Source organism: Kogia breviceps, chromosome 9, assembly GCF_026419965.1.
Source record: "Kogia breviceps isolate mKogBre1 chromosome 9, mKogBre1 haplotype 1, whole genome shotgun sequence".
NCBI classification, from domain to species: Eukaryota; Metazoa; Chordata; class Mammalia; order Artiodactyla; family Physeteridae; genus Kogia; species Kogia breviceps.
In genome coordinates this window covers 5257383-5276124 of record NC_081318.1, presented here as the reverse complement: position 1 = coordinate 5276124, position 18742 = coordinate 5257383, and the positions used below count along the sequence as shown (strand labels likewise).

Below are 18742 nucleotides of genomic sequence, written 5' to 3'. Positions count from 1 at the left end.
GTTCTCACTGATCTATCACAGTTTCATAATCTGGCCATCTAAGTATGTTCAGACTGTGGAAATTACTTATCATGCATTATACTGTTCAAAATTTGGTAATGTAAGCCTTTAAATGTAATGTCACATTTCCAAAACAAACACTCTTAACTTGACTAATCCTGAGGTGATGGTTACTCATCCATAAAAAGTAGGTAATTTTGATCATCTGAGTAAAGCAAATGTTACAATAACTGAATAATTAAATCTAAGCCCTTGTCTCAACAATACTTTTGAAATGTTTACCTATATTAAATCTATTAAAGCCCATATAATTTCTATGGTAAAAAATTCCACTTCTAATATTCCTTTGGAAGGCCTGTTTCACTTCTCCCAAATGTACCTGTCAAAAACCAAAGGGAATTTTTAAGCAGCAAAGCAATTTCACTTCATAGGGTTTGTTGCCTTTATAGATGGAAGGTAAACGTTGCATTTATTTCTCAATTCAAAATCACACGAAAATCACAGTGAAAGCTTTGAAAGATGGCAGACTGTGTATATGATATTACTTTGGGATAGTGCCAAGAAGACAAACTGAACTGCCAACTTTACTGAAAAGAAATATTTTAATCAATTTTTAAAATAGCAAACAGAGCTAGCTCACACTGTGGACTAAAGATGTCAAATCCTGTCTCTCTTATTTTAAATCTTCATCAAAGAGCTTTGTCTTAAAGAGTAAGATGCGTAATTATAGTCAGTAACACCCATTTCTAAGAATTTTAATTTCTGATTTAAATGTAAAATATTTATTTTTAAGATCTGCATTTATTGCACAACTTAACATACTATATATATTCTAGTGGTCTGCAAAAACTACTTTTGGATATAAATTAATAGTTTCCTATTTTAAGGGTTTTTACATTATAGTAATCATTTAATAAATCTTGGAAGTGAATCTTTATGTTGACACAGTAAATGTTATAAAGCTGTTGTTTAAATATGTGTTTCTTCTACTTACTTCTGTGCTCCCTGAGACAACAGCTCTGTCCACGTTCACTAACAACGGTTCTTCCATCTGGCACACCCTCAGTGACCATTCCACACAACGGTGATGAGCCCAACAAGTGCCTAAAATGGTTAAAGTGAAAAGAAGCAACTGAATAAACATTAAACGTATTAACGCTAATAAGTAAAGATGAAAATCCCCCAAATCAACTCAAATGTGTGAATACACGATGGCATCCGATATTTGTGATACCACTGAAGCAGCCCTCCTTGAAATGTATCATCTAGGAACTTGTTATAAATGCAAATATCAGACCACATCCAAGACCTACTAAATCAAAAACTCTTGCCATGGTGCCCAGAAATCAATGTGTCAACAAGCCCTCCAAGTGATTCTGATGCACACTGAATTAGTGATTATTTCTTCAACAGAGAAATTAGTTTTTAGTCATTTTATTTAACCATTACTATATTTTATTTGGTGTATTTACATAAAACATAAAGGAAAATTACTTAATACTTTGTTTCTGACAAATAAGCTACATATACACCTCTACTCCACTGCACCCCACACCAAGAGCCCACGTCAATCATCAGTAACAGCTCAGTCTTTAAACTCTCTCTCACAGAGCACTTGAACAATTACACGCAGTTCTTCACTCAAAACCCCAACAGCACCAAATCACGAGTATGGATTCCTGTACTGTGTTGCAGGACACTCACAGGGCTTAGATCTATTACCCTCCATCCCTACTTCAAGTAGACCCAGACTGCCATGTTCCCCGGGTTTTCATAGATCCCGTCAAAGTTTCTCTCTCCACAACTGTCAGATCTCCATGGCACTGCTGCCTACACACATGTAAATGCAAATATTTATAAAAGCATCCAGCCCAGTGATGGCCCTGTACAGATGCTAGATAAGTTAGGAAAACATAATTAGACAATTTATTTCACCTAAGCAGGTATACTTAACAATGATGTTTTTTACAATGTGATAATTATTTCTAGATGAACGGTATTTACTATTACATTGATGATTTGCTAAAGTGAAAATGCTTACAGAATCAAAAGGTAGTTATTATTGAAGACTGGCTCATACCTGTAGGGTCAAATAAGGCTTGGACATCAATGGCATCTGGAAGGCCAACCAGACTGAGCTCATCCCATAATTTACCAGCCTGATCTTCTGAAGCAGTCTGCGTGCTCACACTTACACAAGACACTATACTCTGCTGAGGAGACCGTTCCCTGGAAAATAAAATAAAACAAAATAGATGTGAAAGTGACAACAAGTAGAAAATTGTTTCCTTTTATAACGACTTAAATATAATGTATTGCCAAATCAATTTTACTTAGGCATAAACTATCATAAAACAACTTTTAGAATGTTATTATTCATAGTATAGATATAAAACTGGATAGCTATATTATATCATCTAAGCAACTAAAAAAAAAAGTCTCCAAATCCGTAAGGAAGTGTTACAAATTACAGTTGCAGACTTATTTTGCCATTTTAAATATATATTTTTTAACTGACGCTCTAACTAACAGTCTGGTCAGGAACCATATTTTATCACATAAAATGAATATTCCCTTTGGCCTTACTTAAATGCTTAAAAAACAACTTGATCAAATCAGATATTTCTAATTTGCTTTATGATCAGTGAGGACTGCCGCAACAGAGCTGGCAGTTGATTTTATGGACAGCAAGGTTACTTCCCAGGGGAAATGAAAACCTATAAGCAGTGTGAAGAGGGAGGCGCTGGGAGTGAAATGTGAGCACTGGAGCTTTCTCAGGGTCCCCTCAGCAATCTCGACAGCTGGCCTGTGGCATGATGCTGCAAGTACCCTCTGCTAAGACTTTACCTCACAAACCAGAAGTAAAAAGCAAAGCAAAATAGCTACTAGTGACCTGGGAATAAGGGAAGAAGTGTAACAGCAAAAAGTACAGTATAAAAATGAACACTGAATAAGTGTTCACTGAATAACATACGGGAAATTTCAAACTCTGAAAGCCCTAAAACTTCATATATGAACTGAGCTCAAGAAGTAAACAATGACTACGATGGTGACGAACATTAACCATGGGATATCCGCTGGCTGGCTGGCACGAAGACTTTAATCTTCTCCTGATATCACCATATTTAACCTGATCATTAATTCTGGATTAAATCACTATTGAATATAGATCATAACTCACTGCACTGCTGTATGCTGGATATATATCATGATTCCTATTAAGAGAAAATCAGCACAATGACCAGGGTACTAAACTTTTTTATACCTGGAATCATTGAAAGAAAAAAAGTATTAACATATTTCAATAAGTACATTTAAATATCAAACCATATAAAAAATAACCCGTATTTTTTATGTTCAGCAGTAGAAATGCATAGACTCACTTTTTTTAAAGTTTACCATGCTATGCTAATTTCAAATTCTTGTTTTTATAAAATTTGCCCACAGTGAAATGAGAACAAACCTCCCAGTTAATATAATCTCCATTCCTACAAAACTTGCTAATTTATTAGGAGGAAAAAAAGACTAACAGTTCACCTATGAAGACGAATGCATTGTTTTAACATATTTTCTTTACACCCGTAATCTGATGGGGGGACAGGTATAAAAACCAATAGAACGACTAACCAGTCTATTACTAACCAGTTCCCAAGCAGCAGGTTAGTCAAATTTCACCGCAAGGTTTGACACCCAGTTTGTATGTACACAACGTATCAGTAAGATGCTGACATCAACCCTAAGGATGAGAGGAGCCCCGCTTCGGAAAGAACATCGAGAGAAGTCAGCTGAAACATGTACATACCCCCCAAATTTTAAGTCTAAAAAAAAAAAAAGAGGAAATGAATCCTTGATTACATATTCTTATATTTACTGCCCCATGAGGGAAAAACTATTTTAAAATCCTCCTTTTCAAATTAAAAAAATTAACTAGCTGTTTATCTGGTTTATAACTCATTAGCAACATATTTTGTAAATATTTAAAATCATTACCAAGCTAAAGTAACTGTTTATCCCTAAATGATTTCCAAATTTCATAAACATGCTTTATTCCTAAGGACCATTAACTGGCTTGTTATCATCACTTAATAACTTGTTAAACACTTAAGTGTATATAAAGACTTTCATTAAACCAAGGCTATTTTTACATAATTATTTTAGCTCATAAAGTTTTCACTAAAAATTAACTTAGCTTATAAAGTAAGTAAATAAGTGAAGCCTAACTGTACTTCCCAGAACAGTCGTTTATTAATTGCCATTATTCAAGGTAGAACATGAGGATATAAGATATAACCTGGTCCAGTCCAGTAAATTTACTAATGACTGATGGACATTTCTGGACTTTTGATATATCTTATTAGAAAGTGAGCTCTCAATTGATCACGCAAGGTAAAGCTAGCTATGGCCTTTAAAACACCAAAACTCTAAATAAAATACTTGTAAATTTCCTTAAGCTGTTCCACTTTAAATTCTTTTAAAAGGGTTTTTCTTGTTATTGTTTCATTTCCTACTTCAGGTCTTCAAGGCATTGGCAGCGGTCCAAAAGAAGAAGCCAATCAAATAAGTACAACACAATGCCTTAGTACTTAACTTTGGATAAAAGCCAGATAAGCACTTGGATGATTACATCATCACCCTCAAGGGCAGAGCTGGTTAGCCTTCCAAGCTAAATTAATTTTTACACTTTCTCATCAACCACAGAAACTTCTATTCCCTCAACTACCAGAGCCAAGTCCACATATTAAGATGGCCTTCAAACGAACCTACAACATATTTAAAATATATTAACTCCAAAGGCAAACATATTAGACAAGAGTTTGGGGAAACTATAAGGTCCATGAATATAGACATACATATATAGTTATACAAACAGTAAATTCTTTTTTAAAATTATAGTCGATTAACAATATTACATTAGTTCAGGTGTACAACATATGTAAATTCTTTCATTTAAAAAAAAAAAGAGCACCTTCTTTGACTTTAGCAAGGCAATTCTCAACACATGATTATTTAGAAGGAAAGAAAGTTAACACTGCATTATAAGAGTTTACACAACAGTTCAACAATCTCTGAACCATAAAAACAAATAAATAAATGACACATATAGGTAAAACCACTTAGGTTTTGCTATGCTTTTATGTTATACTCTTACAAACTATTTAAAACTTATCTAGGAAAAGGAAAGATAGATCTCATTGATTTTCTAAACTTTTCATTCCATATACAGATAAATTCCATGAATCCCCTCTAGCCTTCCTTATATTACGTTCTTTAAAGTTTTCTTCTGTTTTGTTAATACACAACTAGCGTAAACTTTTTTTTAAATAAAGAAATTTTGAGAAAATGAGTGTCTGCTTGGTTACTGGTGAGTCATAAAGCATCGTATGAATGTTGGAAACATACAAAATTGTTCAGTAACAATCCCATTTGTGTATTCATAAACATCACAATGAAAATAAACTATATATAGTCTTACTGCGTTAGAACCACTTAAATTCAAAATTGCTTACTTTCTCTGTCCTCTTTGTTTTCGTGGTGTTGAGTTTTGTATTTTCTCACAAGTTCCACTGCTGTTGTCATCAATGTCCTTCTTGTTAGAAGGTTGGTTTTTCCATGGCAAAATAAATCCAGGCGTTACTCTAAATTGTTTTAAGTCTCCTTGTCCTAAGGAGCTTTTTTCACCACAGTAACAAAAAGCGCAGAGCTGTTCACTGGTAGAAACGAAAAGTGCGGAAGACAGAGAGGAGAAGTAGTTTTATTTAACTATTTCAAGTTCCAGACAATTGCAGATACTTGTGCTTTAAAATTAAATATTATGTCTTTAGTGCAAGCTAAGCATTTAAATATATCTATACCGTAAGAACAATTAAGTTCAATAAAAGTTATACATTTGTAATTCTACTTTTCTATAGCATGATTTTTTTAAGTACTAAATACACCAAATCAAAAAATTATAGTTTGTGATTAGAAAAACAATTTTTTTTAAAACCTGATTTAAAAATCTCGAAGTATTAAAAAGGAATAAAGAAAGTAAAAAATTAAGGTTTGGGAAGAAGGTACAGTTTAATGGCCACTCAATTATAACTCAGCTATGTAAAACAAGTGGTGACCAAGTTTTACTTAACTACTTGATGGCATATTCTTTATGCATAATATACATACCATACACACAGAGAGATACAAAAAAGTAAATTTAAGTGGGTTAAGCAGTTAGTGATGAGGGACGGGGGAACGGACAGAAAGGGTTTAAGAGGCGTGGGAAAGGGATGAATAGGCAAAACGGGATTTGTAGAGCAGTGAAACTACTTCATGTGCTATACTGTAGTTAACGGCAGATACATGACATGACACATTTATCAAAACTCACAGAACTATATGTAACACAAAGAATGAATGTAAACTGTGAACTTTAATTAATAATAATATATCAATACTGGTTTATCAGTTGTAACAAATGTATCACACTAATGAAAGATGCTAATGTTAGGGGAAACTGAGGCAGGGAAAGGTTTGGGGGGGAACTCTGTGTACTACCTGCTTAATTTTTCTGTAAACCTGAAGTTGTTCTAAACAAAAAAATCTATAATTTTTTTTAAAAAGAAACCATTTAAAAAGTTAAAGCACAAAAACCAATATATACTTATGGAATATATGCTTAATAAGGGATCTTAGAAAAAAACAGAATTAAAAGAACTGCTCCTCTTGGATACATCTTCTCTTCACAACACATTTATGGCTGCTGTACTCAAATCTTTCTTCTCAAGCATTAAAGTTTCCCACCATCACCTCTGTGGTATCTACCTCAGGAACTTTCATAATGTCTTACATTAACAGGTGATGGAAATAATCTTTTCAGGTAATGTTTAACTCAAGTTAAATTCATATTGGACCTCTCTCAACTGATTACCTTTTGTTTATAGAAGTCACCTATTTAAGTTTTTCCAATATTACGTACTTCAATTTCATGATAAACTGTGTTGTCCATTGATACTTACACATATACACACACACACACGCACGCACGATTAAATGTGGTCTACTTTCAGAAAAATAAAGTCAAATAGGGGAAAAAATGTTTTTCTTCTTGCCTAAAGGATACTCTCCATCAATATCCTCTGCCAGTATCTTATTAATTTTAAAAATTTTCTTATTTATAATTTTCTCTAAGTTATTAAACTTATATTTCTTTCAGCATACCCTGTTTCTAGTTTGCTTCTTCCCCTAGAAACATTACCTATGAGGAGCTACAATCAGATGGACAGAAACTTTATGAACAACACTGATTAGGAAATGGAGAAATACTTTCAAAGTATTGACAAAAAATATCTTAACCTTCAATTTTATATCCAAACCATAACTCAAATGTAAAGGTATAATAAAATTATTCCCAGGTTTCTATAAGACCTAAGAAATTTCACCACACAACAGACCCACAATGTAAATATTTTTAGAGAAATATTCAAATTATTAAAGAATTAGGAAATGTTACAAGGGATGTAGGAAATAAAGACTGTCAAATATCTCAGAGTAATTTATTGTTAACTTTAAAGGGTGGCACAAAGGAAATCCCTGGCTTCCGCTTTGGATGTAGTAGAAAGTTGCAAAGAACTTTGCTCCCACTGTCACAGCAAAAACTCGCCAGACACATCAGATTACAAAAGTTGCAGAGCAAACAATTCACCTGCAGTTGAATGAAAGGCACTTCCAAGAAGAGAGGAGACACAAGCACTTGCTTAATCTGAGGAAGAGGCCACTCACTGGATGTCATCCAAGCAGGCTAAAGAATTCAGTGAAAATTTTATAAACTGCTAAAAGCCAAGAGTGTGGCAGTAGGACAGTAAAGAACACCCAGGACCCACAAACACAGGGGAACTCTAACCTACTCACGAGCTTCTCCCCACGCACCTCCCCGGTGCGCGTGCCCCCCACTCAGGCATGGGGAAGAGTCCTGAGAATGCACCAGTCGTGGTGAAAGCCTGGGTAGGAGAACAGCAGAGACATGGGAAAGGCACAAAGATCTTTCTCCTCCATCTTCCCTGTGAAAGAAAAGCCTCAGACTGGTAAAAGGAGAGCAAAAGTCTCTGCCCTACAATGGTCAAGACCAGCTGCAGACGGAGGAATGAATGGGGGAGGGGAGGAGCCTCCACCCTGGCGGAGGAGCGAGACCACGTCCTAGACGCAGAGCATGACAGGTCTCCACTAGCTGAGACATGACAGGACCCCCAAGACCTAGGGGCACGGTGCTCACCTAAGAGTAAAGGTGAGTCAGAACAATAAGAAACATCCTGCCGATCCACTCTATATCGTTAGTGGTAATGAAAAACAGTACAGTCACACTGGAAAATGCTTTGGCATTTTCCTTGAAAAATTACCTCTCTCTTAGGTATTTTTACCTAAGTGAAATAAAGACCCTATGTTCACACCAAAATCTGCAAGTGGATATTTATACCAATTTTATTTATAACTGCCCCAAACTGGAAACTACCCAACTATCCCTTAATTGGAAAATGATAAATTAAATGTGGTAGGGGGCTTCTCTGGTGGCACAGTGGTTAAGAATCCACCTGCCAATCTAGGGGACATGGGTTTGAGCCCTGGTCCAGGAAGATCCACATGTTGTGGAGCAACTAAGCCCGTGCGCCACTACTACTGAGCCTGTGCTCTAGAGCCCGTGAGACACAATTACTGAGCCCACGAGACACAACTACTGAAGCCTGCGTGCCTAGAGCCCGTGCTCCACAACAAGGGAAGCCACCGCAATGAGAGGCCCACGCACCACAACAAAGAGAAGCCCCCACTCTCCACAACCAGAGAAAGCCCGTGCGCAACGAAGACCCAATGCAGCCATAAATAAATAAATATATATATACATATATATATATTTTTAATGTCGTAGGCACCTCCATAAAAGAGAATCCTACTCAGCAATAGAAAGGAAACAGCTACTGATATATGCGATGACATAAATGAATGTCAAATGCATTAAATATGCTAAGTTAAAAAGGCCAGAATCAAAAGGACACATACTTTACAATCCCACTCATATGATGTTACTGCAAAGGCAAAACTACAGGGTCAGAAAACAGGTAAATGACTGCCTAGGGCAGAAGATGGGATCAGGAATGACAACAAAAGGGCATCAGGGAATTTTTTTAGTATGATGGAACTGTTCTTTACCTTGTTGTGGTAGTGGTTATATGACAGTATCCAACTGTCAAAACTCACTACATGGGGGTGAATTTTACAGTAATTTTACTCTGTGTGTGTGTGTATAAAAACCTGAATTTTTCAAAATATGAAAAATGTTAGGGGGCCAAGACAAAATAGGAAGTATATATTTTAAAAAACTAGAAAATGAAATGCTAGATGATAGATACAAAGAGATATGAAAATATGATAAACCATTATTCATATTGCTAAGACTAAGAAATCAATTAGAACTCTAAGTTTGAAATTCTTTCAAAATTAAATTCAACAGGGTAAAGAAACATGAGTCTTAAGGAAAACCATCTCAAAAACAAAATATAATGTATAATCAATAGGAAAAAATTATCAATGCAATAAAAAGCAGGAAAAAAGGGAAAAAATATTGCCTTCATAGGGCTCACATGACAGTAAGCGAGACAAACGAACTGTCAAGAAATAAAAAGTGCAACAAAGGAAAATAAAGCAGAAATAGAGGGTAAATGTGGTGGGGGCTATGTTTTATTTATTTTTCATCCTACTCTTTTTTTTTTATAAATTTATTTATTTTATTTATTTATTTTTGGCTGTGTTGGGTCTTCGTTGCTATGTGTGGGCTTTCTCTAGTTGCGGCGAGCCGGGACTACTCTTTGTTGTGGTGTGCGGGCTTCTCATTGCGGTGGCTTCTCTTGCTGCGGAGCACGGGCTCTAGAGCGCAGGCTCAGTAGTTGTGGTGCGTGGGCTTAGTTGCTCTGCACCATGTGGGATCTTCCCAGACCAGGGCTCGAACCCATGTCCCCTGCATTGGCAGGAGGATTCTTAACCACTGCGCCACCAGGGAAGTCCCATCCTACTCTTTTATTTTGAAAATTTTCAAACCTTCCCGAAGATGTAGAACACAGTAGGGATTTGAATTTTCTGTTGTTTTTTTCTTGGTTGCATCCAGTCTTAGTTGCGGCAGGCGGGCTCCGTAATTGAAGAATGTGTGCTTCTTAGTTGTGGCAGGCAGGCTCCTTAGTTGCAGCTTGCCAGCTCCTTAGTTGTGGCATGTGAACTCTTAGCTGCAGCATGCATGTGGGATCCAGTTCCCGGACCAGGGATCAAACCTGGGCCCCCTGCACTGGGAGCACAGAGTCTTAACCACTGTACCACCAGGGAAGTCCCTGAAATGTTTAATATAATTTATATATTTAAATATAAGAGACAGCTAAAAGAGAGTTTGGGAGAAAGTTGATTTACATTTTAGAATGATCATTTTTGCAACTGTGCTAAGAACAATCTGGACTGGGGAGAGCAAAGAGAAGAAGTGGAGAGACCGCTTAAAAGGCAACTACAGCCTCCTAAGGATAAGAGGACTTGGACTAAGACGGCAGGCACGTTCAGAGAGTAAGTACTTGTTTGGGGTCTTCTAAAGGTGGGCTACAAAATTTAGAATGGGAGGTATGAGAAAAGAGAGAAATTGTGGATTAACTCAAAAGGTTTTGGCCTAAGCAACTGGGTGAATATTGGTATTATTTATTAAAGTGAAGAAATCCTGGGGAGAAGATTTGGGACAGGCCTGGGGTCAGAATCAACAGTGGTTTGGGACATGTTACGGGTGCAGTGTCTAGTGTACTTCCAAGTGGAGATTATCAAGCAGACAGATGGGGAGCAAAGTCTAGAGTTCAGAGAAAGGTCAGCCCTCAAAATACAAATGTGGGGTTTCATTAGCACACAGATAGGACCTAGCTATTGGACTGAATAATAAAAGTAAACACACCGAGGACTCCAACCTGATAAAGGTGGGGAGTCTCCACAGAAGCCAGCAGAAGACAAAATGAGGAGGCAGATGTGACAAAAGCAAAAGAAAGGAAACATTTCAAAAAGATGGGAATATTCAACTGATGGATGGTTTCAGTTTTATTCATGTCTTCCAAGTTAAGATCTAAAAAATTACAAGACTTAAGCTGAATGATACACAGAGAAGTTATAACATCCTGTATTTCTTTTTTTCAAGAATGAAGAGAGGGTAAAGAACAAGAGTATAAACTTAAGTTCACAAGTAAATCAAAACTCAGTTCTTATGCTAAAAGTTTAGACTTTTTTCTTCTTCTAGTAATCGCATACTGGAAATATTCTGTCCTGGTCTGAGGAGAGCAGAGTAACACAGTAGACCACTGCTCTGTTCTACAGCCACCTAAGCCCACAGACATGCTTCACTCTAGCTACGTGCAGAGCTATCAGCTCTAAAAGTCCACCCAGCTTTCTGTCCTAAGCCCGCCCTCTCTGAATTCCCTCTACAGTCAACTCGCTGCTTTTTCCCATCACGAATCTCAATCCAGCTGCATTCATTCTCTAACCTGATTTTGGCTTCGATACCAACAGAGACCAGGGAGGCTGCAGCATCCTCAGACACAGACCGAAAGGCTGGGACCGGCTGCTGGCCGCTGTCCACTTCTGCTCCAGCGTCCTCTTCTGCTGACTGTTCTTTGATTTCTGCTAAATAGTAAAGAAGGGAATACAAAAAGTCATTCTGCATGATACCAATCTTTAGTGAATTTATCTATAAAGCATACATCGTAAAGGAAAAATAATGAAGCAACAAATGACAACACTTAACTAACACAGGAAAAGCTTATATATATAATTAATGGTACTGTTTATATATTTATTCTCCATTATAAAACGATAATCAAAATAATGTAAAACAGGGCATACTTTTCCAAATTACAATTGACTCAAATCTTAGTAATAACTGTTAAGAACCTTATTTTCAGGATTATAGCAGTTCCTCTACAGAACAAATGTGACTCATGAAAAAGTTTTCTTGGTAATTTATAAATTGAAATTATCATTAATTTAAAACAAGCATTACGGCCTCTATCAGCCATTCTAAAAGCTAAATGACTGAAAAGAACACACCTTGACTCCAGTGCCTTTTTCAATTATCCTCAAGACTCCAACCCCGAACAACTCACACATACTTTCTTAGGAGGCAACCTAGCTGTTGAGAGGGTTTCCAAACACCATTACCCCTAATATCATTCCTCTCTTTAAATGAAACGACAGACCCACCTCCCTGTCTCTCACACTGTATTGTTAGACATTAACAGGCACGATCCCTGCACTAGCGCTCCTGATGCAATCCCACGCTCCTGGCTCCTCCATCTTTCTTCTCTAACTGGAAATTTACACACACTTTTCTGCACCACTACCCCCAAACCAACCAACCAACTAGAAAAGCTTGTAGTGGTTTAAGCTCCTCCTGTCTTTTCTTCCTTTCACCACCAAATTTCATGCAATGAGACTCTGGAGTGGCTGCCCTCCGCCTCAGACCCTTCCTACAAGGCATCCATCCTCCAACCACAGCACTGTTCTCTCCACCTCCACTGGTGGCAGAAGAACTGATAAATAATCCCGGGCTACTCACAAGCCTTCAAACACTCCAGAAATTCATCTGGCACCAAGGAGTACTCACTCCCTCCTTAGTGAAATGCTTTTCACCTCTTAAACACAGGGACATATCATGGATTACTATGGGCTTTGGAGTCATGGGGACAAGTTCCACCAACTACAAACTAGGCAACTCATCTCTCTCAGCTTCAGTTTACTCCCTGTAAAATTACAAAACTACCTATACTTCATGAGGTTGTTAACAAAGATTAAACGGTCTAATATCTGTCTCCTCAGCTGATGTGAGACCTCTAAATGTGAGTACAGCTCTCTACATGTCCTTTACATGCTCATCTTTTGTGTGTGTGTGTGTGTTTTTTTAATAAATTTATTTATTTTTGGCTGTGTTGGGTCTTCGTTGCTGAGCGCAGGCTTTCTCTAGTTGTGGTGCGGGGGCTTCTCATCACGGTGGCTTCTCTTGTTGTGGAGCACGGGCTCTAGGCACACGGGCTTCAGTAGTTGTGGCACACGAGCTCAGTATTTGTGGCTCACGGGCTTACCTGCTCCGTGACATGTGGGATCTTCCTGGACCAGGGCTCGAGCCAGTGTCCCCTGCATTGGCAGGCAGATTCTTAACCGCTGTGCCACCAGGGAAGCCCAACTTACTGATTTGTTTAAAAATGTATTTATTTTTGGTTGTGCCAGGTCTTAGTTGCGGCAGGCAGGTTCCTTAGTTGCAGCATGTGAACTCTTAGCTGAGGCATGCGTGTGGGATCTAGTTCCCCTGACCAGGGATCAAACCCGCGTCCCCTGCATTGGGAGAAGGATTCTTAACCACGGCACCACCAGGGAAGTCCCTGACTTACTGATTTTTAAGTCAACATCCTTAACCCTACCTCCTGTCCTGAGCTCCAAGCCATACTTCAACTGCATACGAGGCACATCTAGCAGCCTGAACACTCACTTTTGCATCAAATCTGATTTCTTACCTCTCAGATCAGCATGACTTCCCTGTCAAAGTCTTCTAGCTTCAAAATGAATTTTAGGGAACTATTCTGACAAATTTATAATTTTGAGAACTATTAATTTTTAAGTTAGAAATAATTATAAACAATTGTAAATCCTGTCAAATCATAAAATTAATGATGCAATGAGGCATCAAACATATGGTTTTGGTTTTCCTATTTAAAATGTTTCTTTTGTGCTCACTTTGGCAGCACATATACTAAAATTGGAACGATACAGAGAAGATTAGCATGGCCCCTGTGCAAGGATGATGCAAGAGGGAAGAGATATGGGGATATATGTATATGTATAACTGACTCTGTTATAAAGCAGAAACTAACACACCATTGTAAAGCAATTATACTCCAATAAAGATGTTAAAATAAAATAAAATAAAATAAATGTTTCTTTTTAAAACTGAAGCAGAAAAGTTGACCATAAATTAAGTGCTTGTGGGGCCTATTAATCATGGTGTCTGTCCTGCCTACCCCCAGCCACAAAATTGGTATAGAATCAAATCTACAAATACAAAATACATTTGTATCAAACAAGGATTATAAAAAGATCTGCAAAGTTTATTATGTAAAAATATTAAATTTCTATATGACAAAGGACCCCATGAACAAGATTTAAAAGTACATCACATGGGCTTCCCTGGTGGCGCAGTGGTTGAGAGTCTGCCTGCCGATGTGGGGGACGCGGGTTTGTGCCCCGGTCCGGGAAGATCCCACATGCCGCGGAGCGGCTGGGCCCTGAACCACGGCCACTGGGCCTGCGCGTCCGGAGCCTGTGCCCCGCAACGGGAGAGGCCACAACAGTGAGAGGCCCGCGTACCGCAAACAAAAAAAAACAAATAAAAAAAAAGTACATCACAGACTGAAAGAAAATACATGGAATTTGTATCCCCCAAAAGGTATTCAAATCCAGAATATGTAAAGAACTCCAAAGATGAATAAGGCACATAACCCTGTAGAAAAATGGACAATGGACAAAAATCCACCCTCTCTTATTTTTTTTTAAGATTTTTTTTTTGATGTGGACAATTTTTTGAAGTCTTTATTGAATTTGTTATGATACTACTTCTGTTTTATGTTTTGGTCTTTTGGCCATGAGGCATGTGGGCAGGTGGTTAGCTCCCCAACAAGGGATCAAACCCACACCCCCTGCACTGGAAGGTGAAGTCTTAACCACTGGACTGCCAGGGAAGTCCCTCTCTTTCTTTTATGTTGTTCAAGTCTTAGTAGGGCACGTAACTACTCAGCAACAGACTTTATTTCCCATTTTTGCAGCTAAGCATGGCAAGTTCTCACCAACAGAATGTGACCAGAAGTAACCATGCAATTTCTACATCACCTTAAAGGAAGGGGTTTATTCTAGACTAAATTATGTTCCCTCTTTCCTATGGACTGGACCATGGGTATGTCAGCAACCCAGCTGCAATGCTGCAGATGAGAACAACACTCTGAGGAGGGCACAGAAACAAGATGGAAAGAAACTGGGTCCATAAATAACCACAGGGAGCAAAGACACCCCATCAGCCTGGACCTCTCACTCTCAGAAATCTTACATGAATGAAAAATGAATGTTTTATTTAAACCACTGCTGTATTTGGATATCTCTGTTACATCAGTTTAACCCATGCTCTAACACAGAAACTGGCATCAGGTGTGGAGCATTGCCATAACAAAAACTTAAACTAGGTGGGCTGGTGAGCAGGTGAGAAAACAATGAGAGTCGTGTTTGGAAACCAACTGACACCATGTGCGCTGTATCAAAATATATGGCAGCGCTGTGACCTGCAATAACTTGAAAAGCAGGCCAGCTGCCTCCAGAGCTCTAGGGAAAGCATCTGGAGAGAGCCAGAAATTATTCTGCGTTGCCGGCCCTCTAGCACTTTTACAACCAAAGACAGAAAGGAATACGGTACTGCTTGAGAAATTCTCTCTGCCTATAATACTCAAAGTACTATAAAATGACCATATATAAAAACACCTTTAAAGAAGCATTTCATTTCTACCCAGAGATGTCCAGAGCACATGTGGGATATGCCCTTTTTGTACCATTTCTACTACTAGGTAACAAGAAAGGGTAAGAGTCAAGAGAAGAAATGAGAACTGTAAAAGAGGAATAAGAAGAGGGTCTCAGGGCTTCCCTGGTGGCGCAGTGGTTGAGAGTCCACCTGCCGATGAAGGGGACGCGGGTTTGTGCCCCGGTCCGGGAGGATCCCACATGCCGGGCCCATGAGCCATGGCCGCTAAGCCTGCGCATCCGGAGCCTGTGCTCCGCAACGGGAGAGGCCACAACAGTGAGAGGCCCGCGTACCGCAAAAAAAAAATAAAAAATAAAAAAAGAAGAGGGTCTCAGAAGCTTACAATGAGCCAGATGGACGAGGGTCATGTCACTACATCCCTGGGAACACGTTTCTCCTAACAACCAGCGCCATTTAGCCTGCATCGCCCCCGCACCCCCCAAATCAGGGTCCCTCCAATAAGTATGGCCTGTCCGTTCTCTCTTAATATATTGCTAACCACCACTATGGCCTCTAGTCGGCATTTTTCTTCTAGCAAATTGAGGCACAATCTCAGGTATTCTGTTGTTTTTCTCCCCCTGAAAAATGAAATACATAACACTTTAAACATTTTGGGGGTTTTCTTTATTGTTTATAACTAAGGGGAAGTAAGAGGACAATCTGTCTGCCTGTCTCTCTCTCTCAAATTGGACCTAGAAAGAAATGGTAAGGTTAAATATGAATGTTATTGGTAGGTTGGTAGTCTTCAGGTACACAACTTTTGAAATTTCAGAGGGGGAAAAAAAAAATTCAGACAAAGGGATTTTTTTTTTCTTTTTTAAGAAATGGGACCAGGAACAGGCCTGATCCACAAGGAGGACAGTAGTAAAGCAGGCTTTAAAAGAGTTCTCTTTTCTTTAAAAAAAAAAAAAAAAAGGGGGGGGGGGATATTTTCCTCTAGCTATTTTTCCTACTGGCTCTGCCCATGATTCTAACCTGGATCTGCCAAAGATCCAATAAGGATTGGTGGGTTTTGGTCTTATTTTTCGTTTGGATTTTGTTGTTTTTTAAGGAATAAGGAAAAGTCCTATAACTGCTTCCTAGGGAACAGTTCCAGCCACAAAACAGAAATAGAAAAAGGTATCCCTAAATATGTGAAACTACACGTAATAATACAACCCAATTTTTTTTGGCCGTCACTCTTCATTTAGTAGAAAAGTTAGGTCTCACTCTCTGTCAAAGTCAAGGCAGGACAATCAAACTAGTGTTTACATCCCTCTCTTCTCTTAGCCCAAGTCTTCGAAAGACTGTCAGAGTTTGGCAGCAGAATGTGAAACAGACTACTCTGGCTGAAATGAAACCCAAATATCCAACAAGAGATGTCATCCAGAGACGCTCTGGATGAAATGACTGTGAACCCAGAGACAACTGAGGTAACAGTTCCGACGTGAGTACATGGCTATCTGTGGTTAATTAATAAAAATGCCTCAAACACCATCCTGTACTTGTGCCTAATGCAAGAAAGCTGGCCTTTCAACCTGTGCCACTTTGCAGATTTTGCCTTTCATGGGATTCTATTTGTTCAAATGCCTACAGTCCAGAAATGTGCAAATAAGAACAAGCACATACTTTTTAAAAAAATCATTTAAAATATTTAAGTGTTGAGAATTCCCTGGCGGTCCAGTGGGTAGGACTCCAAGCTTTCACTGCTGAGGACCCAGGTTCAATCCCTGGTCAGGGAACTAAGATCCCACAAGACGTGAAGCACAGCCAAAAATAAATAAAATTTTAAAAAATTAAAAATTTAAGGGTTATATTTTTCTTTGATATAAAATCTCCAGTGTATCTTTCTCCTTACTTTGAACCTGACCTAAAATACTGACAAAACCAGTTGGTCACAAAATGCTCTAAAGCCAGAAAGATGGAGCCCTCTCCAACTCTGGGGATGACCAGAGTGGGGTGGTTTTATCTGAAGCACCTACGTGTGTGTAAACTCAAACCACCAGGTGTCACATGTGGGTGGTAACGACACTGAAGAACCTAAGAGGACTCGGACAGTGTGTGCGCTCTAGGCAAACCTGTAGATACACAGGTGAACGGGACACAGCTGTAAATTAGCTCCACCCGGGCCCTGACGCACTGCCATTCCACCTCCCACGACTCTTACTCTTACTTAGGATTAATCCTAAATAGTTGGTTCTATGACACAAAAAAGTTTGAAATTAATAGCAAAGGCTGTTTTGCTGCTTTAGTTAAAATCAAAGACTTGGAGTCAAATGGTCCAGAATTTGCATCATATCTCAGTCATTTGCTAGCAATGTGACCTTCACAACCTGCTTAATTAACCTCATCTCCATTCAGTTTGCTAATCATTTAAAAGATACCTAATGCCAGCCACTATAAAACTGTCTCTAAGGATGAAAAAAGATAATACACTGGGCACTTGGCCTAATGTCCTAAGTACACAGTAAGTGTAGGTATGTAGCTGCTACTCTGATTACCTACATTCATATACTATAACTATGTATTTACTTTCCACCTAGTTGGCTATCACCCACCAGATCACACATTATTAAACTGTATTGTGGGAAGTAATAGGAATAAAGAGAACATTTATTTAGCACCTCCTGGCTCTTTGCTAGGGATTCACTAAATCATTGCTTTAGAATGATTTTTTTTTTACCAAACAAAATTTTGGGTAACTACTATGTACCATACACTCTAGTCCAATGGTAGGACAAAAACAGAGTCTATTTTATTGTGTTTATCAGGGTACATATGATAAAGCATCTCTTTAATGGGGAAAAAAAAAGTCAGGATCCTTATGCTTAATGGATCTATTCAGGAAATAGCAAATGATGGCAATAGGACACAATCACTGTCATGATGGAGGTACAAGGTATCATGGGGGTTAAGGGAAGAGGTGGAAAATATAACTTAGAAAGGCTTCAGAAAAGTATCAGAAGCCCAGCTGAAACTGAAAGGACAAGTGTAAGTGTGACGAATAGTTCTCTCACTTAATTCTTCTCTTTTAAAAAAGAGTAATATCTGAAACTAACACAACATTGTAAAGCAATTATACTCCAAATGGATAAAGATGTGGCACATATATACAATGGAATATTACTCAGCCATAAAAAGAAATGAAATTGAGTTATTCATAGTGAGGTGGATGGA

At 38.3% G+C, this 18742-nt stretch overlaps 1 protein-coding gene and 1 non-coding gene across 18 annotated transcripts in view; one reads left to right on the top strand and one right to left on the bottom strand.

The window, feature by feature from the left end:
• KMT2C (lysine methyltransferase 2C) overlaps positions 1-18742 on the bottom strand; it is a 289703-nt gene that overhangs the window by 165586 nt on the left and 105375 nt on the right. For 14 of the 17 annotated variants that reach the window (XR_010842029.1, XM_067041769.1, XM_067041778.1 and 11 more), the window contains exons 3-6: positions 11520-11658; positions 5508-5708; positions 2081-2229; positions 995-1104 (exon numbers count right to left, since the gene is read on the bottom strand). Coding sequence is in view for 16 of the 17 variants with exons in the window: in XM_067041769.1 (XP_066897870.1) it covers positions 995-1104; positions 2081-2229; positions 5508-5708; positions 11520-11658 (599 nt within the window). In the remaining variant the exon portion in view is untranslated. The remainder of the gene's footprint in view (positions 1-994; positions 1105-2080; positions 2230-5507; positions 5709-11519; positions 11659-18742) is intronic. The other 3 variants (XM_059074147.2, XM_067041772.1, XM_067041785.1) reach the window with 1 other exon arrangement.
• On the top strand, positions 13754-13864 carry LOC131763133 (U6 spliceosomal RNA). Its single transcript, XR_009337532.1, has one exon. It is a non-coding gene; the product is annotated as a U6 spliceosomal RNA (small nuclear RNA).